The 26,876-nt window shown below is 36.6% G+C and overlaps 1 protein-coding gene across 4 annotated transcripts in view; it reads right to left on the bottom strand.

The window, feature by feature from the left end:
• LOC143222444 (insulin gene enhancer protein ISL-1-like) overlaps positions 1-26,876 on the bottom strand; it is a 63,598-nt gene that overhangs the window by 22,827 nt on the left and 13,895 nt on the right. For 3 of the 4 annotated variants that reach the window (XM_076448973.1, XM_076448972.1, XM_076448974.1), the window contains exons 2-4: positions 24,779-24,968; positions 18,245-18,525; positions 9,078-9,370 (exon numbers count right to left, since the gene is read on the bottom strand). In XM_076448973.1, coding sequence (XP_076305088.1) covers positions 9,078-9,370; positions 18,245-18,525; positions 24,779-24,968 — 764 coding nt within the window. The remainder of the gene's footprint in view (positions 1-9,077; positions 9,371-18,244; positions 18,526-24,778; positions 24,969-26,876) is intronic. The other variant, XM_076448975.1, reaches the window with a different exon arrangement.

Raw genomic sequence — 26,876 nt, 5'->3', positions numbered from 1 at the left:
AGTGGGTAAGATGCGCGAGAGGTAAACGTGGTTGTAATGTCTTAATAAACGTATATACATTTCAGTAGATTTTCAGAAGGTGGTTAGTAGAGCTAAGAATTTGATCCTACAGCTTTGTACACAAAAGCATGGTGTAAGAATTTAATCATTTGGCGTTAACAAAAATAATATAGTTTCAATTTCAGCACAAAATGCAATGAATCAATGGTTTTGCTAACTCTATGTTCGTGTGTCCGAACATGCAAGCGGTAGGCTGAAAGGGACAGGTCAGAGTCTAGACGTTCAGACGTAGGTTATCTAATTTTAAACTGCGGACCAGAAGGAAGGAGTTAAATTGTAGCACCGCGTTTCGAACCGAAACCTTTGGATCCCGTGTTCGAGATGCTAATTATGAGACCACTTTTGGATCTCTATCTTCTTTTCTTTAACTTACTAAAATTGGGTAATGTGATAAACGTACGTTTATTTTACCATTTAAATGAATAACAATTGACAACAGGTGTGTAATTCGTCGTGATATAAAGTACACGTGTGTAATTGGTCGCAATATAGAGTGCAAGTGTTTGATTGGTCATAATATAGGGTATACTTCGGTTTGGTTGTTACACAACGGGTTGGCTCACTGTACTCTGCTCACCACTGGTATCGAAACCCGAATTTTTGCGTCGTGAGCCCGAAAACTTATCGCTAAACCACTACGAGGGACTGAGGATTTCGGTAAAAGTAAAGTGCCAGGTAATATCTTTATTACAGAGTGTTTCCGGTATTCATATTACTGAAATACCAATCATTTCAAAATAATATTTAAGTTACCAGGTTGTTGTATACAAGTTGAGAGTTTGTAACTATACAAATCGAGTTTCGATGCGTGAGATGGCCAGTGAACAGATAGCCCTTTGTGCAGCTTCGTGCTTTACAATGATTGACCTCTTTAAGGATTTTTCTCTTTAACATGTTTTATGCTTTTAATATCTAACTAGCTTTTGTTACCGTGTTTCTGTGACAAGAAAACGGCATTTCATAATTACTGGGCTTAAATTTATAAGTATTACGACATATTCTCGTTAGAAAAATATTACCTTTATAACAGCTTTCCTACTTGTGTTTCACTTTGCAAACGTTTCTCAATCAGGGATGCGACATTCATCGCCAGTGAAATTGATTACCTCCTTAAGCATACCCTACTTACACGCATCTTGTTTGTTTCTTTTTTGTTTTGCAAATATCTCTCGCTAGGGGACTTTACTTTCATCGCCGGGAGTTCCCTTATTAAAATTAATTACTTTTATAAGCATACCCTACTTACGCGCATGCTTCATTTTGTAAGAATCTGCTGTTAATTACCCGAACCTTAATGGTTGTGGCTTTCGGAATAACAGTTTTCTGAGGTATGTACTCCGTGTGGAGTACAATTTATTCAGCCATAATCTATTGAAATATATTGCTTTATTGTTCCTATTATTAGAGATTCGGGCAAATCGCAACTGTAGCTGTTGTCAATATTCTTCGCTTTCGATGCCGATTAATAAACGTCACGATGACCTACCCCCTCCATCGTATTTAAAATAAGCCTTATATATATATAAACCAATGAAGAAAGTAACGCTAGTTAGGACTCGAGTTTGTGGTGAATGATGTACGATTAGGATCCATTACTGATTCATATCAACAAACGCGCACGCGTTCGTATTCGTATGAATCAATCTCATACAAAAATCTAAGTCTGACAAGATGGAGATATCTATTTTACTCTCAGACAATAAAGCAGTTTTGAAACTAATAGTTCAGAAGGGCTTCTGGCCATTCGCTTCTCGAGAACAATGATCACCCCTCTCGAAACCCACAGAATAAAACCCGATAATGAACTGTCGGCGGTCTACGGAACAATGATACCCGAGCGTCGGAAGGGAGTTTATGCACACCGAGCGCGTGCCGCGTCCACGGATGGTGACCGATAATCGCCACAACGGGTTTTTTTTGCGCGTGCTACCGCGTGTGCTATAACCACCGTCCGACAGGACAACGAGAATTTTCGCCAACCGTGAGATGCAATATAACACAGGATTTCACAGAGTACGCCTCGCTTGTCATTGTTTTGTAGTCAGGGTTACACGTAACTCGCCACGTGCCACCATCTGGCAAGTTCAAACTCTAAGATTATGCCTACCGTTTCGCTTTGTCTCATTAGGAAGGGCTATTGGTAGAGAGAGTGTTATTTACAACAACGAGTTACATAGCAATGAATAACGCCTTACCGAGATATATATGTATATACATATATATTTACTTCTATGTTTAATGTTTCTTATTAGCTTCTCTTCAGCAAGAAAACATTTATAAAAGCCTTTAAGTTACCCAAAATTTAGGTAACTGTTTACCATTTGGGTTAACATTACGTATAATAGAATACTGACGTAATTACATCTAGCTTTATTAGTGTAAAGTGTCTGTCGAAGAAATGGCTAAAAAACATGGATACATACATTGAGTTGGATACTTATTAAATTTCTCAAACGTAACGTATTGGAAAAATATGCAAATGAAACAGCATTACCAATTTTATATTACGTACGCGAAATTCACTTACTGTAGTGTTGTGATTAAATAACAAACGTGAAATTTTTACTTACTTAACTGTCACTTCTTGACATATTCCAAATAACACAAAAGTGTCACGTGCTTCAGGTGACGCTATATTTTTAAACCTAAGTACAAAAACAAGCTCGTAACGGTTAAAGAATAAATGAAAAGGACTTTTATTTTCCAAAAACCCACTGTTGGGTTTCAACGATACCTTACTAATACTTTCGCGTGTGCTAATTAGGTAACAATGATTATTTCATTTACGCTTTAGTTAAGAACTTAGAAACTAGCACGATTTGTGAAACAAACTACATGGTTGTTGGTGTACTAAACAATGATATTTCGGTTTTAAACACCTACGACCACCTAATACATATGTAAAAACGGCTCGTTTGGGTTGAGAAATTTTTTTTACGTAGAGGAGTGAACAACGTTTCGACCTTCTTCGGTCATCGTCAGGTTCACACCACCTAAGACCACAATTCGTTGGACACTTTCAATTTCAATAACCTTGTTTCTTTTCTTCCTTGAAGAGTACTTACTAGTCCAAGAAACCTTTATAATTATATCAGGATAATTTTAGGGTAACCCTCTAAAAAAAAAAATAAAAAATTCCGATCTGAAAAGTTTCAGAGATGTTCGGTCTCACCTCAACCAATAGCGAAGTAAAGAAAAGGTGTCTTGAAAGAACAATCACTGGTATTGCAAATAACGAGAATGTAACGTGTCTCGCGGGGAGGGAGTTTCTTCCGACACGAGCAGACCAGCAAGTAAACCGGCTCGCAGTCCAGCTGCTCCCGAAGGAAAACCGCTGACGAGCACCGAGGAACGGCCGACCCGCACGGCTGCTTCTGTTCTCTTTTCTCCGCCCATTTGGGACTTGGAATCGGCAGATAGAAGTAAGTGGATTAGTGGCAAACACCTAAATCTCTTTCATGAGCCTCTGGATTACGGCTAACGAAAGTGCCGGGCGAACAAACTGAATAAGCACTTTCGTTTATCTTGAACAGAGTCTAGGATGATTTCCGCTCTATATAATACATTAGGTTTATTCACTTCGTCTTTATTTACAACAGTTTAGAAAAAAATACGAAAATTTGTAATCTCCGTTAACACTTTGAAAACTTCCTGAAGTAACTGTCTGAAAGGTACGTCCTGATTTAACCATTTTTATAACACATCAGACTTCGTGTATTCTCATTCCTCAAATACTGTAAGCCCGAGAACGTTTCTGTGCATTAATTGTAAGCTCTACCAGGAACAGAAATAAAAATACAAAGAAACAGATACTGTGGCAGCGAGGCTTGTAAGTTAAGCAAAAGTATATTATTTCATCTTCGAGAACGCTTGCGTTTTGCTTTCTTCAAAAATCGCCTGCTGACAGGCATATTTCCCTCCGCTAGAGACCGGGTTTCTATACCCGTTGTAGGCAGAACACAGACAACCCTTTGTAGTGAAGTACAATCAATCAAACTTTCATCTCCAAATCAAACATAAGCTTCATATAAAAAATATCCTACTTAATTTTAACGCATTGAGATTCGTATTTAAAAAACCAAAAAGGAACAGAGGTTCCATGCATTAGTAGTTTTGACCCAGTGACACTACCAGAAGTTAACTTCATCTTTATCACTGTGATAAAAATAGAACATCACTGGCCTTTGATAGCCTTACCTTTCTCTCGTAGAGTGTTATGTGATCCTTTCTGTTTCTATTTTGAGTTCTATGATCAACCTAATATGTTCTCTTATGCTTATGTTCTAATATGTTCTCTTATGCTTATGTTCTAATATGTTCTCTTATGCTTATGTTCTAATATGTTCTCCTATGCTTATGGTATAATATGTTTTCTTATGCTTATATTATAATATGTTCTCTTATGCTTATGTTCTAACACGTTATCCTATGCTTATGTTATAATATGTTCTCTTATGCTTATATTATAATATGTTCTCTTATGCTTATGTTCTAACACGTTCTCCTATGCTTATGTTATAATATGTTCTCTTTTGCTTATGTTATAATATGTTCTCTTATGCATCCTTACATAAACAGATCAAAACTGTGTACACTCCTGATCAGTCTAGAATGTTCTAACACGTTCTCCTATGCTTATGTTATAATATGTTCTCTTATGCTTATGTTCTAATATGTTCTCTTATGCTTATGTTATAATATGTTCTCTTATGCCTATGTTCTAACACGTTCTCCTATGCTTATGTTATAATATGTTCTCTTTTGCTTATGTTATAATATGTTCTCTTATGCATCCTTACATAAACAGATCAAAACTGTGTACACTCCTGATCAGTCTAGAATGTTCTAACACGTTCTCCTATGCTTATGTTATAATATGTTCTCTTATGCTTATGTTCTAACACGTTCTCCTATGCTTATGTTATAATATGTTCTCTTTTGCTTATGTTATATGTTCTCTTATGCATCCTTACATAAACAGATCAAAACTGTGTACACTCCTGATCAGTCTAGAATGTTCTAACACGTTCTCCTATGCTTATGTTATAATATGTTCTCTTATGCTTATGTTCTAACACGTTCTCCTATGCTTATGTTATAATATGTTCTCTTATGCATCCTTACATAAACAGATCAAAACTGTGTACACTCCTGATCAGTCTAGAATGTTCTAACACGTTCTCCTATGCTTATGTTATAATATGTTCTCTTATGCTTATGTTCTAACACGTTCTCCTATGCTTATGTTATAATATGTTCTCTTTTGCTTATGTTCTAATATGTTTTCTTATGCATCCTTACATAAACAGATCAAAACTGTGTACACTCCTGATCAGTCTAGAATGTTCTAACACGTTCTCCTATGCTTATGTTATAATGTGTTCTCTTATGCTTTATACATATTTTTACACATCATTGTCAGTCAGAACAGTGAGTCCTACTTACGTTTTTATTCTTTCTTTGTAAGAGCGTATTATGAGGATATGTCAGAGTGAAACACTCGTATCTTTTCTCACCATTTCCATGTTTTGCATTTCGTCATCAAATCAAAACATAATGTGGCAATCAATTTGTCCGAAGATCACTTAGCATATAGCTCTTTATAAGCCTCTCAAAGGTATTTGTAGGATCTCAGCTATACAACTATATTTTAAATTGTTTAGTTGCTAAGATAACCACAAGGAGGAAGGGAGAGATTGGTTTGTTTTGAAATTCGTGTGCACCTACACGAGAGCTACCTGCGCCAGCCGTCCCTAATTTAGCAGTGTAAGATTACATGCAAGGCAGCTAGTCATCACAATTCACCGCTAACTATTGGGTTACTCTTTCATGGACGAATAGTGGGATTGATTGACACATTATAACGCTTCCCACGTCTGAAATGACGAGCACATATGGTGAAACGGAGACACGGACCCGTTACTCTCAGATTGCGAGGCGAGCACCTTAACCAGCTGGTCATGCCGGGCCAGAGAGGAAGGTACTCCCTTCCTATATATATATATATACCTTCGGGCGGAAAGATGGTCCCTGAGATTTGCACCAATAAATATATATACATAGGTATGTTACACACATGCATTCAACACAAACTAAACCAAATTCATATACTTTATCATCCTGAGAAAGAGCTGATATTTCATTATTCTTCACACCGAACTGCTCCCATGCACTTAATAGAACTAAAATTAATCGGTTGAACAAGGGTTTATAATATTTTTAAATGGGAAACCTTCCATTTTGTTTCTTGTCCACTACTAACGTGACCTGCACGGTATGCATTTTTTCCTGCTGGTATTTCTCCGATATTATACACCGAAGTTTTTCTTTGTAATTCGTCCGTTTTGCCTCCCCACTCAACACTAAACTCAAATTGTTACTACTGTAAATGTCGTTTATCTTACGCAGTTTTCAGAAACGACTCCCTATAGAAATAAGTTCAGTCAGTTTAATTATCTACATTGTCTGTTGGATCACAATATTATTTTTAAATGATTAACTGAAGGAAACAAAGACACTAACAACATATACTGAAACCAGCGTACCAGACACTAACAACATATACTGAAACCAGCGTACCAGACACTAACAACATATACTGAAACCAACGTACCAGACACTAACAACATATACTGAAACCAGCGTACCAGGGTATAAGTTTCACACTGATTAGGCCATAGTTGCTGCAATGCAGATAAAATAAAAAAAGTCCTTAAAGCAAAGTTACCTTTCCAGATAAGTGAAACAATTTAGCCTAGGGTAATTTAAAACCCTTGCTCGAAAGAAACACAACTTATTTTATTAATACGTCACCTTGAAATTTGAAACTGTTATTGATTGTTTTGTTGTTAAAAAACGAAGCTACACACTATGAACTTTCCTTAGTGTTTATCACAAGTATCGAAACCCGGTCTTGAGAGTTACCGCTGTGTCACTGGGGGGAGGGAACTATAACAGTTTCCTAGAGAAAAACGAGTTAAGTGTTCTCTATAAACATTGGGACAGGGCGTGACCGAGCTGCTAATGTGCAGAATTGACAGACGTGAGAACCAATGCTCATGGATCGCGTCCCGTTACCGTAAAATAGCGTTCACCACTTTAAAGCCATAGGTGCGTCATAAGAAGAACAGTCACATCCCACTATTCGATCCTAGCAAACCAACAGTTGGCACCAGGTGCTATTAGTTAGTTAGTTAGTTATCTCCATGAGATTCCATCTAGGAACATAGAGCCGCAATCGTTTGCGGTTTCTTCAACAAGTATTTAAGTGAGTAGGTTGTTAGCCCACTGCACCGAGCCGTCCCTAATTTAGCAGTGTAAGACTAGAGGGAAGGCAGCTAGTCATCACCACCCACCGCCAACTCTTGGGCTACTCTTTTACCAACGAATAGTGGGATTGACCGTCACGTTATAACGCCCCCACGGCTGGGAGGGCGAGCATGTTTGGCGCGACGCGGTCGCGAACCCGCGACCCTCGGATTACGAGTCGCACGCCTTACGCGCTAGGCCATGCCAGGCCTCAGGTGCTATTAGCTAGTCGCCTATTCTCTAACCTATTAGTAGTAAATTAAGGACGGTTAGTACAGGTAACATTTGTGAAGTTTGACGAGGAAATCCCAAACAAACGAATCTTGATTCACATATTTATTCACGAGTACAGTTTTTATACGTGTGTTCGAATTATCATATATAACCATATTAGGTCTCTATTGAATGTTTGAAGAATATGCTGTAATTCTTTTGTAGACAAAATATACCTAACTAAATTTGCTTCGTATATTTGTTTGCCAAACCAACTATATTTACTATGGAATACCGTTCACGAACAAACATAATGTTAGGTAAATCCACAACGAATAAATAGAGCGGGTGTTGCATCAAAACTTGCACAGTTCTAGGTAAACTCGGTGTATCGAAACAAATGTTTTTTGTTGGTTTTTTTATAACTGTTTTGCAAATAAGTACAGTTTTCTATGAGGTCAACTTTTTTATAAGTTATTAGCGCATGACCTACCTACTTTCTGTGTTTGGAGGCAGTGAGGTTAATGTTACATTGGTAAATATTGAGGTTATTGCTGTCATTCTACCTTTTTTTCAGCTGTGGGAGTGAAAGTGACCATACTCCGATCATCTTCTCCACTGCAAAAAATCCTATTTTAACATGTTAGGCCTAGCAAAAAAGTCAAGAAGACTATTGGTCACTCCTAAATAATTATGAAACTTTAACACCCTTGCCCTCGGAAATCATGCACGTGCTTGCTAACTCTGCAGGTTTAATTAAATTGTCCAAAACGTTAACCTTACAGTTGTTCTGAGGGAAGTCACTGGTAAGGTGGTGGGAATCTTCAAGTTCAGTAAAACAACACTAAACGTAAAATATTTGTACTCTTACACTCCTATCATTAACACTCTAACACTTCCACTAACAACAGCATTAAATTATTAGTTTAAATATCCTTACGCATCGATATTAATACAACATTACCCTTATACTTCCATAATTGTTCAGTAAACTAACACTAGTGTCAATACGCTAATATTCTGAGTGTACAGAAGCCTACGTTCCTAGCATAAGTGCCCTACTGCTTCCAATAATAATATTCTAACATTCCCATTATAAATGTGCAAACACCCTTGATACAAATACATTCTAAGTATCAATAATATAATACACACTCCTATTATCAGTTCGTTATGATTTTAGTATTTGTGATAAACCATCTCTTCAGAGAATTCAGTTTTAATTTAAAAGTCAAGTACATTAAGCTAGTAACAGTATATTTTTATTAGACAAAATCTGTTAATTTAAATCGTATATCTTGCAAATGCCGTATTTGTTCGTATAACAGTATGCGTATGTACATATCGATATGTGCGTGTTAATGTTTATTAGTGTGCAAATGGATTCTCACTGTATTAGAAGGGAACAAAAAAAGACTTTACGAGGTATAACAGTGTTCAGAAAAGTTGGTCAAGTTTCTAATCGTAGTTGATGATATGTGAAGTAAGCATCTTACCTTGTCTTGCTGTTGCATCTGTTTCAGCATTATGCTTTTCTTCTTATCCTTACATCGCTTATTCTGGAACCACACCCGAATCACCCTGGGAGATAAACCAGTCATTTCCACAAGCTGTTCTTTCATAAGGGCATCAGGCCGCGGGTTAGCAGCGTAGCACGTGCGTAATGTGTGTAGCTGCTTTTCGTTCAGCACTGTCCGCACTCGAGTGGACTTAACATCCGAGCTCTGTTTATGAACGTGCGGCCTGACAGAACTTCTGTTTCGGTTAGTTTGCATCGGTTCGGCGTTAGCTATAAGAAAAATAGCAAGTTTATTATTTGTTGTTGTTGTTTTTAATTAAGACGCTGCTGATACATTTTTAACAGAATATTAAACAAACACGTGGAGGGCTGAGTAAAAAGTAAAATCATGTAGGCTTAATAATCATAAGAGCTGAAGCCTTTCCAAAGCTAATTCAGGTTAAGTCCAGACAGTCAATACTAGTCTGTTGTATAACCCAGTAGAAAATGTGTTACCACAACATGCACATCATGAAGTTAAACGACTACGTAAGTGTAACGTGGAATAGATTTATTTCACAAGGGAAATCAGCTAAGTCTGCATACCTGTTCGCTACGTTAAACACGATTCGTTAAAACACAAATACTGGATTCCTAGTATACTGCTATATATTAAGGACCATTCAGGAACTTAAAGACAAATGTGTCTAAATACTATCTTTACTATCGGTAAAACTAGACGTACCTAAAATATAAATGATTCTCTGGGAATGGGAAGTTTGTCGGGAAAGTATATTTAACAGTGATAACAGGCTGGGTTAATTTAAGTTGAAACCACTTCCTCGTATATTTTGGTTTATAATTAACACAAACTATATTACAAATTATAAAAATGCGTGGTAGAAACCGTTTAACATCGTCTCAGATATATATAATGTTCCGATCTTCACGGCCCGGCACGGCCAGGTGGTTAAGGCACTCGACTCATGATCCAAGGGTCGCGGGTTCGAATCCCCGTCACACCAAACATGCTCGTCCTTTCAGCCGTGGGAGCGTTATAATGTTACAATCAATCCTGCTATTCGTTGGTAAAAGAGTTGCCCAAGAGTTGGCGGTGGGTGGTGATGACTAAATTAGAGACGGCTAGCGCAGATAGCTCTCGTGTAGCTTTGCTCGAAATTCAAACCGATCTTCACACACGTTTTTATCGGTTGTATACAGCAAAAGTTTTAACTGGCTAACGCAGTTTAATTAGAAAAAAAAAAAAAGAATCATTCGATAACTTACAACAGTAATCTACAAGTATACGATTGAACAATTGTAAAGGATAAAATAATATATCAGTGAACTGTCAAATTTAAGTATAAATAAGTACATCTCTTAGCCCATGTGTTGAAATACGTTCCAGGTGCAAAAGAGAAGGGAAATGGAAGAGGTATAAGTGAACACCTTTGTATTTGTTAAGAACTGAGTTGTGGAAAGAATACACGATATGTACGACCGATAAAAACATCCGTGAATTTAAAAACACATATTTCTCTCTAATGTTTAGTGTTCGTATCTGTTATTGGTATCATACAGTGTGGAGTCTGTATAGTGTAATGGTAACTTTAAAAAGATGTAAGTACCACGTACTGTTGAAGTACGCACGTGCTATGGACTGGGAACGCCCAATGATGTGCAAAACCAATTTTGACCACCAAAGTTTGTACAGGTGATTCTGGAACGAATGACGTTCTCCTGTGGCACGTGTAAATGTGGTTTGGTATTGTGCTCGTGGTACAAACAGCTTGGCTGCTCTGATTTCTTCACCCTAACATCAACTATATTTGAATATTTATAAATAAGACAATCATATATTATTTAGATATTATGCTTTAAAAATTGGCAGGATTTTTGTGCGTTTTTATGTTAATAAGGCGAATAGAGTTAAAAATGATATTCAGTGAGATTTATGTGTAGTAAATCCTGGACGCCAGTTGACTTCCCTTTATATCAAATCTGAGGACCAATTTGGATGCTGGAAACACGTCATATTCATCTTATCCATATCGCCGCGGGGATATTGTGTTGGGCGTCAAGTACCAGGTGGGGATAGCGTATGTATGTATATATCTGTCTGTCTGTATGTGCGAATGGATTCGCAAAAGAAGAGAAAGGGAAGTAGACAACCCAGAACTACACCCTCCCTCACTTTCTGTCAGTTTTAATTAACCGGAACAACACGCACCGTGTCAAGATCGGATTTCGTCTTGCCTCGGTCGGCCCGTGAGAAGTGATCAGGTGAGCAAATAAAGACTAAGTAAGAGATGGCCGGTTGCCAGGGCAGAAAGCTTCTCATGGGGCGGTGTGAGAACACGCAGGTGTCCATCACAGCCAGTGAAGAGTCGACAAAAGGAGGGAAATATTCGACAACGTAGGAATAACACTGCACAGTTACATCGCGAGGGATGGTCATCCTAAAGACAAACACCATCACAAGCTGTTGTTCCTTACTGAGCAACCATAGAAGCGAACAGTCTTCCAAATATGAAAGCTAAGCTCCAACCAACGACTTCTCTTGAATAATAATGAGTCAATCCAAAAATAAACAAACATTTCGATGGGTGTATATACATAAATTTATTTAAACGGCATCATGTTTCTCAACAAAGTATTAGTTTTTAACATACGAGACACATTAACCTAAGCTGTATCAGGCCATGAAGATTTCTTATTGTAGCTATACCATAAATTCCAAGCCACTGGTTTTCACCATGAGATACTACTGTTTCTTTTTTTTAAAACAAAACACAGATCTTTACATAAACTGTTTGCATCGCATCAAAACCACTGCTAGGATGATAATTTATGACCAAAGAAAAACCATTATGTATTGAAAATCTACGAAACCTCGAGAGAAAAACAACAACCTGAGGCGTCAGTAGGAGTCATTATGTGAATCAGGAATTAATATTCCATAGAATGCAAATGAAACCAGCAACTGTATCTAATAGAAGTCGTTAAGTATCAATAAGTATTATTAAATTTTAGTTTCGCATTTACGGTTTTTAGAAAAAAAAAATTATTTATTAATTCAGCGGTAAATATTTTCCTTCCAGTGCAAACGAGAAATTTGGCGAGTCATGTACTGTAGTGATTGGTGCGTAAGATATTTTTACAGACCGCCATGATAAGAGGAATGGTTAGATAACACGTACGTTTTTAAGTTTGCTAAAAGGATTTTGATTTCTTTTAGCAAATAAACTAATAAATTTCCGAATAACCATTTTGTTTTTTTATAAGAGAATAAAATCATAGTTAAATTAATGAGTCATGTCATTTAACGACTTGCATAACATTTTCTAGAAACTATTCCTTTTTTTTATATGCAAAGTTAGCTAAGAACAGCTCTTTGGTGAGTCAAAGGTAAGCTTTCTGGCTTATGACACTAAAATTCGACTTTCGATTCCCTCCAGTGGATAGACAAAATCCTATCTAACAGAACACACTTTTGGATAATTTTTCCTAGAGTGGATAGACAAAATCCTATCTAATAGAACACACTTTTGGAGAATTTTCCCTGCAATGATAGACAAAATCCTATCTAATAGAACACACTTTTGGAGAATTTTCCCTGCAGAATGGATAGACAAAATCCTATCTAATAGAACACACTTTTGGAAAATTTTTCCTAGAGTGGATAGACAAAATCCTATCTAATAGAACACACTTTTGAAGAATTTTTCCTAGAGTGGATAGACAAAATCCTATCTAATAGAACACACTTTTGGAGATATCTAGATAGAACACACTTTTGGAGAATTTATCCACACTTTTGAAGAATTTTTCCTAGAGTGGATAGACAATGGATAGAACACACTTTTGAAGAATTTTTCCTAGAGTGGATAGACAAAATCCTATCTAATAGAACACACTTTTGAAGAATTTTTCCTAGAGTGGATAGACAAAATCCTATCTAATAGAACACACTTTTGAAGAATTTTTCCTAGAGTGGATAGACAAAATCCTATCTAATAGAACACACTTTTGAAGAATTTTTCCTAGAGTGGATAGACAAAATCCTATCTAATAGAACACACTTTTGGAGATTTTTCCCTGCAGTGGATAGGTAAAATCCTATTTGATAGAACACACTTTTGGAGACTGCTGCCTGCTTTTCCTTGTATCTCATTCAACTTCGTTAATTTCAAATCTCCAAATATTTCCTGAATTTTCATTGTTAAAATTTTAGAAAAATTACTACCATATTTATTAATGTGCAATGTCCTGATACGACTCATGAACCATTGAAAGGAAGCTTTGATAACCTATAAATTTACACTGAGCAAAGATCCAGGTCTGTGCTTTACCATACAGAAATAACGGAGAAGTGTTACTCGATATACAAGTTAATATTATTTTATCCCACGTAGGTCGATAATAACATTATATGCTTTTATTGCTCTTCAAACAATGTCACATTTACGTCATGCAATGAGACGTAAGTAGAGAGGGGTGAATATTACAGCAATTTCCAGACGAACTGTATTATTCAATGAGCACTAACTGAACAGTAACGTAGCCACGCTAAGCAATGAATATATACGATTACTTATAAACTCTTCATAAATAAGGCTTTCTTAACACAATCTAAGTGTCTTCCTATCGACTATGATAGATTTATGGATTTAGTATACATACACTGACATCTATCCCTATATATATATATATAATCTGGTGACTTACGTACTACTTCTTTTGGTGTTATATTTCATACAACAAATTTAGTTTCTATGCCTTTCGACTTTTATAATTATTTAAAATTACTTGGTCTCTAATTAAGAACCGGTTTCGTATCTTTCACTCCTCTTCCATTTATGTTTACGTGCAACCTTTACGTGTGAAAGCTGCGAAACTGGTTCTTTGAAGAGAAAATAATTTTAAATAATTATAAAAGGTTAAATAAAAAAATAAAAGAAATAGTTCTGTCAGATACACACGCACGCGCGCGTACGTATACATCGGAGCTTGAAGTAAATCATTCCATAACGTTAATCAATTCAGTTAAGCCTTAAATGTCATAACAGTAATTTAACTGTTTTTTTTTTTCTAGTGAGCAAAAGTGTACTTACTATAAAAACAAGTTGTTAATAAGTGAAGTGGATTAAAACTCAAGCACACTATTGTTATGAAAAACCTGTTCATTAGTAGTTAAAGATACTTACGAAGAAAGCAAATGTGAACACAGCCGTCAAGAATAGCTATATTCAACTCCATACAACAGCCATTACAAGTTACTGTGTACCATAATCAGTCAGTTTACTCTCCACGTAAATATATTGGAAGGAAACAAAAGACAGATCCAACGAGTTCCTTTCCCAAGAGTCCAGTCATCAAATATTTGCTTAACTGCCAAAAGCAACGTTAGATTATAGCACATAAGCAGTAGTAAATACACATGTGTATAGTGGTAAACAGAGGGTTCAAGGAAGGTGCCACTGATGTTTTCTCTCCTTGCTGGAGAGAAACAAAGAGCTTTTCCTGATTAGATCTGATACCAAATCTAACAAACTCTTAGAAAGTTATTACAAATAGCGATCAAAGGTCTTTTGTGTTACGGTAATGTTTGATACACAAACTTTGAACGATGATTAAGAGATCTTGACAAATCATGGACGAAGCATGATTCTATAGTGTGTGCACTTCTATGTTAACATTGTTTGTCATGTCAGTTATATATCGATCAACCAGCGAATGAAATAAATATGAATTAAAACAATGGGATACCTAAAAGTATATTCGTAATGAAACTGTACAACTCTTGTAAGAAACCATATTCTGTATTTTCTTCATCTTTGCATTTTTAGTTTAAGACAAAGTTTTTTTTTTTTATAAATTAAAACAGCTACTAAAATATAATAATATTTTGAAAATAACTTTCATATCGAGGTATTCATTTCCTAGAATTCCAAGTTCTAGCCTGAAAATTGTGGACGTTCGTAATATTCATATAACTAGCTTGGTTTGTTTTTGAATTTCGCGCAAAGCTACACGAGGGCTATCTGCGCTAGCCGTTCCTAATTTAGCAATGTAAGACTAGAGGGAATGCAGCTAGTTATCATCACGCACCGCCAACTCTTGGGCTACTCTTTTACCAGCGAATAGTGGGATTGACTGTTACATTATAATGCTCCCACGGCTGAACGGGCGAGCATGTTTGGTGTGACGGAGATTCGAACCTTCAACCCTCAGATTATGAGTCGAGTGCTTAACCGCCTGATTATGCCGGGCCGTCATATAATTATCATTAATTTATGTCAATCCAACCAACCTACTTTTGGGGATTGTTTGTTTGTAGTTAAGCCCAAAGCTACTCAATGGGCTATCTGTGCTCTGCCTGCCACGGGTATCGAAGCCCCGTTTCTAGCGTTGTAAGTCCGCAAAGTTGCCGCTGTGCCACTGGGAGGGGGTACTTAATTAAGTTATGTAAACTTTCTAAATCAAATGATGTTGAAAACTAAAAAGACTGGGCTGAGTGATTTTTTCTTTAAATTCAGGTTTTCAAAACTTCTATGACTGAGTTTGGCAAAGCAGGTTAATTAACAGTATTCCTGAAGAGAAAAAACAGCTCTAAGTAGGTGTCTGGAGAAGCTTTGCTGGGAAGTTGAGACCTTTTAATTTTCTGTTGTCAGAGAAAATCAAAGTTTTTCCGAAAGCTTATGAAGAATTATTTGGGTTTTTGTCGTCAAATATGTCGAGAACTATCTGCGCAAGCCGTCCCTAGTATTGAAGTGATATACAGCTAATCAACACTACCTATCACCAACCCGTGGATCACCCTAATTGAAAAGTAGGATTTAACTGTTACTCTTATAGTGCACCGACAGCCCCAAAGCGCGGAGCTCAAAGTTTCGTATTTCTCTAGCGATAACCGGGTTCGATTCCCTGATACACATTCCATTAGGCTAATTTGTGTGTCGTGCTTGGTCGTATTGTCAAGATAAAGCGTGATCAAAAGATGCGAAAAACCGCTTTAGTAAAACGTATTCAAATTCTGCAGTTTATCATTTTGTTTTGTTTAAGAATATAAATTTACGTTATATTTCCTACAACCTGCTATACGAATAACTGATGCAAATATCTGATACCCATACAACTACTGCAGTCACTTTATGTATATATATACATATATCTATACGGCTGATGAGTTTGACTTTCAGTGTTATCCTGCTACTGGGACTTTTTTCACAGACGACAATCGCAAATGTTCTTATTATTTTAGTTTACCTTAGTATGGTAGTTTATTTTTACAATGTCACAAATTTGTCATAAAAACTTGGTGTATTTTAATGTTATACAAGTTATGTTATATCAAATATGTGCCAAGACAGATCTGTAGAAAGTGTTTTCACAAATCCACAAAATTCACGCCGTAAATTTAAACACTCATGAAAAAGATATGTGTAGTTACTATATTTAAGCAAAACTGGAACTGGAGTTAAGGTCGTAAAACAAAGATACATAGAAAAGAACGGAGCTGAAAAGTAAAAATCCGGTTCTATAATTCTAGCCTAACTGTCATGATACATCAGTTTTAACAATTAAAAATCCGGTTCTATAATTCTAGCCTAACTGTCATAATACATCAGTTTCAACAATTAAAAATTCAGTTCTACAATTTTAGCGTTACTGTCATGATACATCAGTTTCAACAATTAAAAATCCGGTTCTATAATTCTAACCTAACTGTTATGATACATCAGTTTTAACAACTAAAAATCCAGTTCTATAATTCTAACCTAACTGTCATGATACATCAGTTTTAACAATTAAAAATCCGGTTCTATAATTCTAGCTTAGTTGTCATGGTACATCAGTTTTAACAATTAAAAATCCGGTTCTGTAATTCTAGCTTAGTTGTCATGATACATCAGTTTTAACAATTAAAAATCCGGTTCTATAATTCTAGCCTAACTGTCATGATACATCAGTTTTAACAATTAAAAATCCGGTTATATAATTCTAGCTTAGCTGTCATGATACATCAGTTTTAACAATTAAAAATCCGGTTCTATAATTCTAGCCTAACTGTCATGATACATCAGTTTTAACAATTAAAAATCCAGTTCTATAATTCTAGCTTAGCTGTCATGATACATCAGTTTTAACAATTAAAAATCCAGTTCTATAATTCTAGCTTAGCTGTCATGATACATCAGTTTTAACAATTAAAAATCCAGTTCTATAATTCTAGCTTAGCTGTCATGATATATCAGTTTTAACAATTAAAAATCCAGTTCTATAATTCTAGCTTAGCTGTCATGATACATCAGTTTTAACAATTAAAAATCTGTCTATAATTTACTTGCAGTTAAGCACAAAGCTACACAATTGGCTAGCTGTGCTCTGCCCACCAGGAGTATCGAACCTCGGTTTCTAGACGGTGCCACCAGGGGTTACTGCTGAGTTATTCTTTAAAACATAAAGGTTGTAGCACTTTTTTTGAACGTAATAACCTCGTTTGCTTATAGCAATTACTCCTTGTTTTGTATTCTAAGCATCTATTTTGATCTTTCCCTCAATTAGTTTCAGAAAAATGACCTATGTCCGAAACGTAAAGTAACTTAAAAACAAATGACCCTTTCTCGCGATAACGAAACATTGAATAATGAAGGTAAGCTTAATATGGCGTGTGTGTTTGTGTGTTTTCATATAGCAAAGCCACATCGGCCTATCTGCTGAGCCCACCGAGCGGAATCGAACCCCTGATTTTAGCGTTGTAAATCCGGAGACATACCGCTGTACTAGAGGGGAGCCTTAATATGGCCTGTCCTGTTCAATAACCTATGACTTTTACTATTTTAGGACTAATATAAGCAAGGCAATTATGTTGTTGTGTTGTTGTTTTGTAAAACTTAACGTCGTACGAAATGGTTAGAAACTATCCGTTGCGTTCTTTGGAATTTCCACAACTTTTGTGCAACGCTGTGACTTGATCCTATAGTTACTAATGTTGACTATAAAAGAAACCCACACTTTTTTATAAGTTTCGTTAAGAAACATAAACATGTTATAAATCCTTTAATTTCACAACTGGCTAAAGTGGGCATGAAGTTCTAGTAGGGAAAACAAAATAAATAATTACAAAATACGATAACAAACAAATCTGTTAGCTTGACGTACCTGCCATTTGCAAGCCAGTGCTGTCATTAGCTTTACTGTTATTTCCTTTTCCATTGAAGGGTATGTTGTTGTTGTTGTTGTTAGCTTTTTCTAAAACTTCGTGGTCGGCCTTACAGAAGAGTCCATCGTCTCTAAGGGCGAATTCGTCTCCCGGAACTAACTGTCTCGAACAGGCCATACATTGAAAACATTCAAGATGGTATATCTTGTTCCTGGCTCGCATCACAAAATTATCCTTGTTAAAACCCGAATTACATCTGGCGCACTTAGCTCCAAATAACCTGTCAAAAATCAAGAGAAACAATTGGTCAAACAAACAGATAAGTTGCAGTTGTTAATATACACAGAACTATAAGGTTTTTTGCAAGTTTCTCAATGAATGTTTACAAGTTAACCCTCTGCACGTAGTTTGTTCTCTGTTTGTTTGTTTTTTGAAATTCGCGCAAAGCTACTCCAGGGCTATCTGCGCTAGCCGTCCCTAATTTGGTAGTGTAAGACTAGAGGGAAGGCAGCTAGTCATCACCACCACCGCCAACTCTTGGGCTACTCTTTTACCAACGAATAGTGGGATTGATCGCCACATTATAACGCCCCCACGGCTAAAAGAGCAAGCACGTTTGGTGCGACCGGGATTCGAACACACGACCCTCGGATTACGAGTCGAACGCCTTAACCCACCTGGCCATGACGGGCCACCAGTTTGTTCTCATTAATATTATGTTCCATTTACTGTTAATTTTTCAAACTATTTGAAATATAAGGCATTTTAAATTGAAAACGTATTTGGCCTAATATTTATGGTTCTTGTCCAGGTATATTAACATATAGAAGAGCTATGTCAGTGTTTCTAGAGACAAAGGAAGCAACTGGGTTTTATCTCTGCAACTGGCGTAGTCAATTTAGTAATAATAGTCATAACCTACACGCTTTCAACAAAACATATGAAATTTACTCCAATGCTTTGCCTGGCGTGTATGTTCAGAAAATTGTATTTACACAGAAATAAGAAAACCTACAATGCAAAATAAAATATTGATATAAAGAAAATGCCATTTTCGTGCTATAACATACTTTTATTCTAGGACTTAAGTGAATGAGGAATTAGATTCTTCTATTCGAAATTGCGTCATAATAATAATTCCTATAGATAAATAACAACATCACTGATATTTAAGTATAATTTAATCAATAAGTTATCTGCGTTCTGCACACCGCGGGTATCGAAACAAGTTTCATAATGAAAACCCAAAGTCATTGGATTGCCTATTGGTGAGCAGCGACACCTATAGCAAGCAAAAATTTGATGGTCACGTAGCGGTTATAAAATAACATCAACCTTCAATTAGTTTCTTCCTCTTCAAAGCACGTTTCTTGTTACTTCAGCTCAGTAATAATAGAAAAACTGGTTTTGAATAAAATCCAACGAGCTTTACAAATGCGATAAAAATGTAACAAATTATCACGCGTATATGAATATCATAATAAAGCAATAATACGTTATGTGTTTATTACATTCCGGCACGGCATGGCCAGGTGGTTAGGGCGCTTGATTCGTAATCTAAGGGTAGCGGGTTCTAACCCGCGGCATACCAACCATGCTCGCCCTTTCAACCGTGGGGACGTTATTAAGTTACGATCAATCCCATTATTCATTGGTGGTAGATGTTGATGACTAGACGTTTTCCCTGTAGTCTTACACTGCTATATTAAGGATGACTAGAGCAGATAGCCATCGTGTAGCTTTGCGCAAAAATCAGAAACAAAGAAATAATTACTTTTCACGTAGAACGTTAAAATTATTCTATAACTATTGCATCGAGTTCTGTTTAAAAATGACCTAGCATAGGGTTTTGGTTAGGGTACTCGGATCGCAAACTTTGGGTCACAGAATCGAAATCAGTCGCCAAACCTGCAAACTCCTTTCAGGAGAGACGTCATAATGTGACGGTCAATCCCATTATTCGTTCATAAAAGAGTAGATTAAGAGTTGGCGGTGGGTCGTGACGACCAGCTGCCCTTCCTCTAGTCTTAGACTATTAAATTATGAACGGCTAGCGCAGTTAGCCCTCGCGTAGCTTTGCGCGAAATTAATAAACACCGTAGTAAGAATTTCTTTAAAGTTTCAATGCCATGAACTAAGCAGTCGTTTCTAGCTAGCTTCTTTCTCTGTTTTTACAACGAAAGCGTCTGTATGAAAATGTAAATGTACCTATCATCTCTTTTTTTCGACCTGTATTGCTCAGTATCACGAGGCTAATTTAAAGCTAACCTTCCCCCACAATAAGCCACTTAACCCTAACAGTTTACCGTTCTCCCACTGGGCACCCTAAGGCAGGTTGGGATTCTTGAGATGAAAGCAGGTTTAGAAATAACGGAAGAACATCGATGTGCGGTGTATTCATTCCTATAGAGAGAAGTGTGTACACAGAATACACGCAAGCTGTATCAATGATTCTACGAAGAAAGTCCCATTAGATGTAAACGTTTGTGGTCTCGAGCTACAGAATAACTCGCACTGAGGTCACACAAACTAATCTATGTGTTTGTTACAACTATACGGGATAAAGAAGGTTCGGTGTTGCGAGAAAACTAAATAATTCAGTAGCTCGTGCATTTCAAATTTATGAGCTAATCTTTCATCTAACTATGTAAATTTTTAGTGATAGAGTTGTGTGCACTGGTTCTTATGCTTATCTGAATGAAATATAATACGAATTATATTGGATAATTTGTTTAATCTTATGCTGCGGTTGTTTTATTTCTAAGGTCAACTTTATCCAACTTGAATGCTGTAGACACTTGAAGGGGGGCTAAGATATATATATATATATTATCACGAAGGACAAACAAATGTTATAGCATACGTTTATTATAAATAACGTGTACAGTGGAAACTGTGAGGTGACAGGGAGTTTACTGAACTTGGACGTGTTTATAGGGTCAACTCATGGAGTAGAAGTTCAACATGTTAATTATGAATAATGATAGAGGTTCTGTATGTTTCAGCATCTCTTTAGCTGTAGGCCCGGCATGGCCTGGTGGTTAAGGCAGTCGACTCGTAATTTGAGGGTCGCGGGTTCGAATGCCGCTCGCACCAAACATGCTGCCTTATTCAGCTTATTCAATCCCACTATTCGTTGGTAAAAGAATAGTCCAAGAGTTGGTGGTGGGTGGTGAAGACTAGCTTCCTTCCCTCTAGTCTTATACTACTAAATTAGGGACGGCTAGCACAGATAGCCCTCGTGTAGCTTTACGCGAAATTTAAAATCAAACAAACAAACTTTAGCTGTGTGAACTTTTTCATCAAACAATTTTTCTCGTACGTCAGAGTGAAGTTTCTTTAGCATGACTGTTTATTTAATTTGAATAAATTGAACTTAAAAAAATAACGAACAAATTTCTCGAATGTGGAAATATGCAATATCGGGTCTAATCACTTTCCAACCCAAGTTTTCCGCACTTCTGAGAACTTTAGTACAAACTAACTAGTGTTAATCCCGACTTTAAACACATGGTCACAAAGGATAGAGATAATCAGTTTTCTGTACTGTGTTGACCCAATTTTGTTTACCTAAACTTTTCCTGGAATGTTTGCTTCAGAGTGATGGACACAAAGGATGACCACGTTAGAGGAGGGAATTGTTTACACTGGGTCTTCCCTGAATACCCTGGAGATCATGGTAGCCCACAAAAGGTGTGAAAGAGGACAATAGGGTGTGAAACACCTGGATATATGTTAATCTAGGACCGTATCGAATACACTTCAGTTCTGAACACTGAACACATTCATTCTAATAACAGGGGCGACTAATACTCTAACAAAAGTAAAGTAAGAAGACAAAATAATATCTTAATCAGGGTTTAAACTACTCTCTGCTTCACATGAAGCTGGTGGAACTTAGATAACAGCATATGCTGTAGAAATGTTACGTTAATTAACAGAAAACTATGCATTTGCACAGAACTTTTAAAACACCTAAGTATTCGAGACACAGAATTGGCCAATGATTTTACTTTTATGTTTTTTTACAGAAATTTATTACTCGACCAAAGTAGGCAGCTATTAAAGCGACACCTAAGGTATTTCCGTTAAAATAGCGAAATAAAATATAAAAAAACAAATGTTAAGTTTTACAGAACAATTTTATCTTTTACCATTACTCATTTCGATATTCTTTAACTATACTGGTGGGTCAACAGTAAATTTAAGGACTTACAACTCTAAAATGCGAGGTTCGATTCCTCACTGTTTACTTAGTGGAGATAGCCCATTATGTAGCTTTGCACTACGAAAGCAACGACAGGTATACCCCTAAAGTAGGTATCAGATTAATGTTTTATCATTGTAACAAATAATCTTATTTCTAACAAATTTTATGGCAGTTTTTATAACTTCTATGGATTTACAACGTGTTATATAAGTACAGAAGTGTTTCCTTTTCCCCCTCTCCCTACTAAGTAAAGCGAATTTATATTCCATTATACTCTGTTCACGTGCTTAGATAGTTTATTTATTTATTGTTAAATGTGTTAACTGAAAAGTTACAGAGTGAGATGGCTATCTGTGCTCTGCTCACTGCGGGTATCAAAACTCGATATTTAGCATTATAATCCCTCATACTTGCCTCTGATTCCACTGAGGACACGCTCAGTCACGAGGCTATTATTTAATTACGTCTACCTGTTTTGAACTTTTCTGTAAAATTTGCTTGTTTATATAGCACTTTCGGGCAAATGTGCACATAGCCGTTCTAAATGTTTAACTGACTAAGGAAAAACGAAGTTAATTAACGGAATTCCATAGCTTGGGCTATTTTCGTCTGACCGAAAAGTGTTCAGTACACCCATCGCCACGAAGTCTGAGCAGGACGTAAGCCATGAACTTTAGATTCAAAGACCGAGAACACCAGCCACTCGGCCACGCCTTACCCACTTTATTAAGTATTGTGACTTTTATGTTTTCACACTTATTTTAAAAGTGTAAGAAATGTAAATGCAGTATTTAGACACGTGCTCCATTTATGTGTAGCACTTCTCTCTGAATGTGATGCACCAGCAGCCCATATTGATACACACAAGTTATAAGTATTCTCAGTCCTTGGGTGTGTGCATTATTTGGTAGCTCAGTGTTGTGTATATGTGTGTGCTTTCTTATAGCAAAGCCACATCGGGCTATTTGCTAAGTCCACCGAGGGGAATCGAAACCCTGATTTTGGCGTTGTAAATCCGTAGACAGGCTGTATCAGCGGGGGATCTTCAATGTTGTATTGAGTGATATGAACAGTATTTGATATACAAATATACACTCTAGCTTTCCAGCTGACATTAAATATACAGATATCTGAGTTGTTCATTGATTCTGATGGTGATCGCATGAGTTTCAAACCAAAAAACCACAGATAACCTGGAAAATTTTCATTAACTAAGCCTTCTTTGTACATTATTCAGCGAATGGTTAGGGCTGGTCTCGTTGCATTTCCTTTTTCAGTATAAATCAAGCAAAGAATAAAATGAAATATTATTAACTGAACAATATGTAAAATAACCTTTCTTTAAATTTTGTGATACGATACTCATGATTACGATATTTCAATCTGTTTCGTACTCTTGAAAGCGTTGCACACTGAACGTTTTAAAGGAAAGTTGTTCACAATATGCCTGGCCCGGCATGGCCAAGCGTGTTAAGGCGTGCGACTCGTAATCTGAGGGTCACGGGTTCGCATCCGCGTCGCGCCAAACATGCTCGCCCTTTCAGCCGTGGGGGCGTTATAATGTGACGATCAATCCCACTATTCGTTGGTAAAAAGAGTAGCCCAAGAGTTGGCGGTGGGTGGTGATGACTAGCTGCCTTCCCTCTAATCTTACACTGTCAAATTAGGGACGGCTAGCGCAGATAGCCCTCATGTAGCTTTGCGCGAAATTAAAAACAAACAAACAAACAAACAATTAACTGGAGCAATTATCTGTTAATGTGAATAATCCAACCTCCAATAAAAATAATTTCTGTACTTTGAAATTTAAATATTAATTATTAGACATTTGTCTGGACATTGCGATTAACATGGAACATAAGAAGAGCGTATGTAACAAATTGTTTGTCGCAGGATTTAGGCTACCAACTATTTTGGAAAAGCTTTAAGACTCCGAACCAATTAAAGTTTAAGAACATTCAGTTCATACGTTGGTAGTTATAAACCGCAGAAAAAGTAAGCAGTAATCAGTCATTTTTAGTACTATTATTAAGCCTTTCAAGATGGTCGATTAACAAAAAACGTTTTACTGTTGCATAACCGTTCATCGAAATTTTAATTCTCAGCAATCTAACCTTTGTTTGATTTGTCAAAAACCATTTTTATAGCATTTGAATACAGAGCTAAGAGTCAAAACTCTGCAGTATAGTGCTAACGCACAAAATAAAAAAAAAAACACCTGGATAAGTACTTAGCAGTTAAGTTTTACATGGAAGCAAAGTGAATCTTGGAAACGGATGTTTGTTTGACTCAACCCTTGCTATATTTAGTTTCGCCTCCCTACCTGACGTAATCTCGTTTGCAGTATGTCTTTCCGTCTCTGACGAAGCACGTACATGTCTCGTCCAGAAACTGATGACAGTCCGCACACTTGAGGCAGGCCGCGTGCCACTCCAGATCCGGAGCTACACGGAGAATATACTGATCGTTGATCTGGGATCCACAGCCGACACAGGTTGACACTCGCCGCCTTTCTGTGAGTTAGAAAAACAAAAAAGCCAACTGCCCTTAACTATGATGTATGTAGAATACATTAGCGCCTAGCTAAATAAATATGTATACTGACAGAAACAAACCTGAGAGGAAATTTGAAATCCGTATTTATCGGTAAGTCAATACCGACTGTTCCGAACGTGTGTAGAGACAAGAACTAATCTTTATTTTAACAGACATTATTACCGACAACCTAAAAATATCTAGATTCAATGTTTCAATCTCACCTTAGATATATTATATCACAAGATATAATTATATATATAGTTATCTACACTTGCATTGACGAACAGAGATTAACTTCCAGCTGGTTATAGTTAACAATCAGCTACTTAAACATACGGAGCTAAAATGTGCAGGAACAGGAAGTAACCATTGTCATTACAATGTCATTATTCACATGTCAGCCCCATACACCCTCAATTTATATAGACAGGAAGTAAGCATCACCTTTATACGTGTAATCTTATGTCTTCCGCTTATTCCCTAAGTATAAATAGACAGGAAGTAGTCATTACCTTTAAGAATGTCATCATATGTCAGCCTGTTATACCTTAAATTTATACAGTTAGGAAGTAAGTATTATCTTTATGAATGCCATTGTACGTCAGCGTCATACACTGTAACTTTATATAGACAGGAAGTAAGCATCACCTTTATGAATGCCATTTATATAGACAGGAAGTAAGCACTACCTTTATAAATGTCATTCGGTGTCAGCCCCTTACTCCCTAAATATATATAGACAGGAAGTAGTCATTATCTTTAAGAATGCCATCATATGTCAGCCCCCCTTACACTCTAAATTTATACAATTTGGAAGTAAGCATCACCTTTATGAATGTTATTCATATAGACAGGAAGTAAGCATCACCTTTATGAATGTCATTCATATAGGCAGGAAGTAAGCATCACCTTTATGAATGCCATCGTGTGTCAGCCCCTTATTCCATGAATATTTGTGGAAACAGAATGTAACCATGAATTTCGTGGACGTCATCATGACCGGGCTGTTTATTTTTTTAAGTAACCATTATCTTTATAGACGTCATCAAAAGTGTATCCTTATTCTTATCAATATATTCATACAGAAAGTAACAATTAGTCACTATTTGTATAGACATCAACATACACGGTTCCTTGATTTACGAGATGTATTCAGGGAGACGAAACATTAACTTCTTTGCTAGAATGCACGTAATGAGATGAATTTTGTTACCTGTAACCCGATACATATAAAAAGTTCTCAGCAAGTGATTCCTCTAAAAATCACTGATGTTTTGAGAGGTGTTTTTTTAGAAAGTTTTAGTGGTTTTTGTTTTGTTTTCGTATGTGTGGAAAGCACGTCATGTTGAACAGTTACGAAATATAAGGTATTACTAACACGTTCATTTGGAAATTCTTAAGCCTTTTCTTCCTGTTTGGGCCTTCCAGTCCAGTGTCACAGCGAGAAGGAAGTCTGTCGGCTTATGATGCAAAACTGAGGGGTAGGGGTGGGGTAGAGCACTGTTAGTCCACTGTGTATCTTTGTACTTAACAACAATCAAAAAAATTCTTTCTGTTTAGCGATTATTAAGTAAATATATAAAATATAGAAAAGCAGTCATGTGGCCAAACGGATTTGTAATTTTTTTAAAATCTTTCTTAACCTCAGAAAATTATCTGTGGGAAAGCAACAAAAAATTAAATTTAAATAATTCTTCTTTCTTCTGTAACAACAACCCGCAGTAGCACCCAAGTTGCTCAGCGGTATGTTTGCGAACTTACAACTCTAGAAACCAAGTTCGGATACCAGTGGTGGGCAGAGCCCAGGTAGCTCATTGTGCAACTTTTTTTGTGCTTAACTAGAAACAAACAAACAAGCCTGTAGAAATCAAAATATTTCATAA

Source organism: Tachypleus tridentatus, chromosome 8 (genome assembly GCF_004210375.1).
Source record: "Tachypleus tridentatus isolate NWPU-2018 chromosome 8, ASM421037v1, whole genome shotgun sequence".
Classification (NCBI taxonomy): domain Eukaryota; kingdom Metazoa; phylum Arthropoda; class Merostomata; order Xiphosura; family Limulidae; genus Tachypleus; species Tachypleus tridentatus.
The sequence above is the reverse complement of the archived record's forward strand: the minus strand, read 5'-3'. Positions and strand labels throughout refer to the sequence as shown.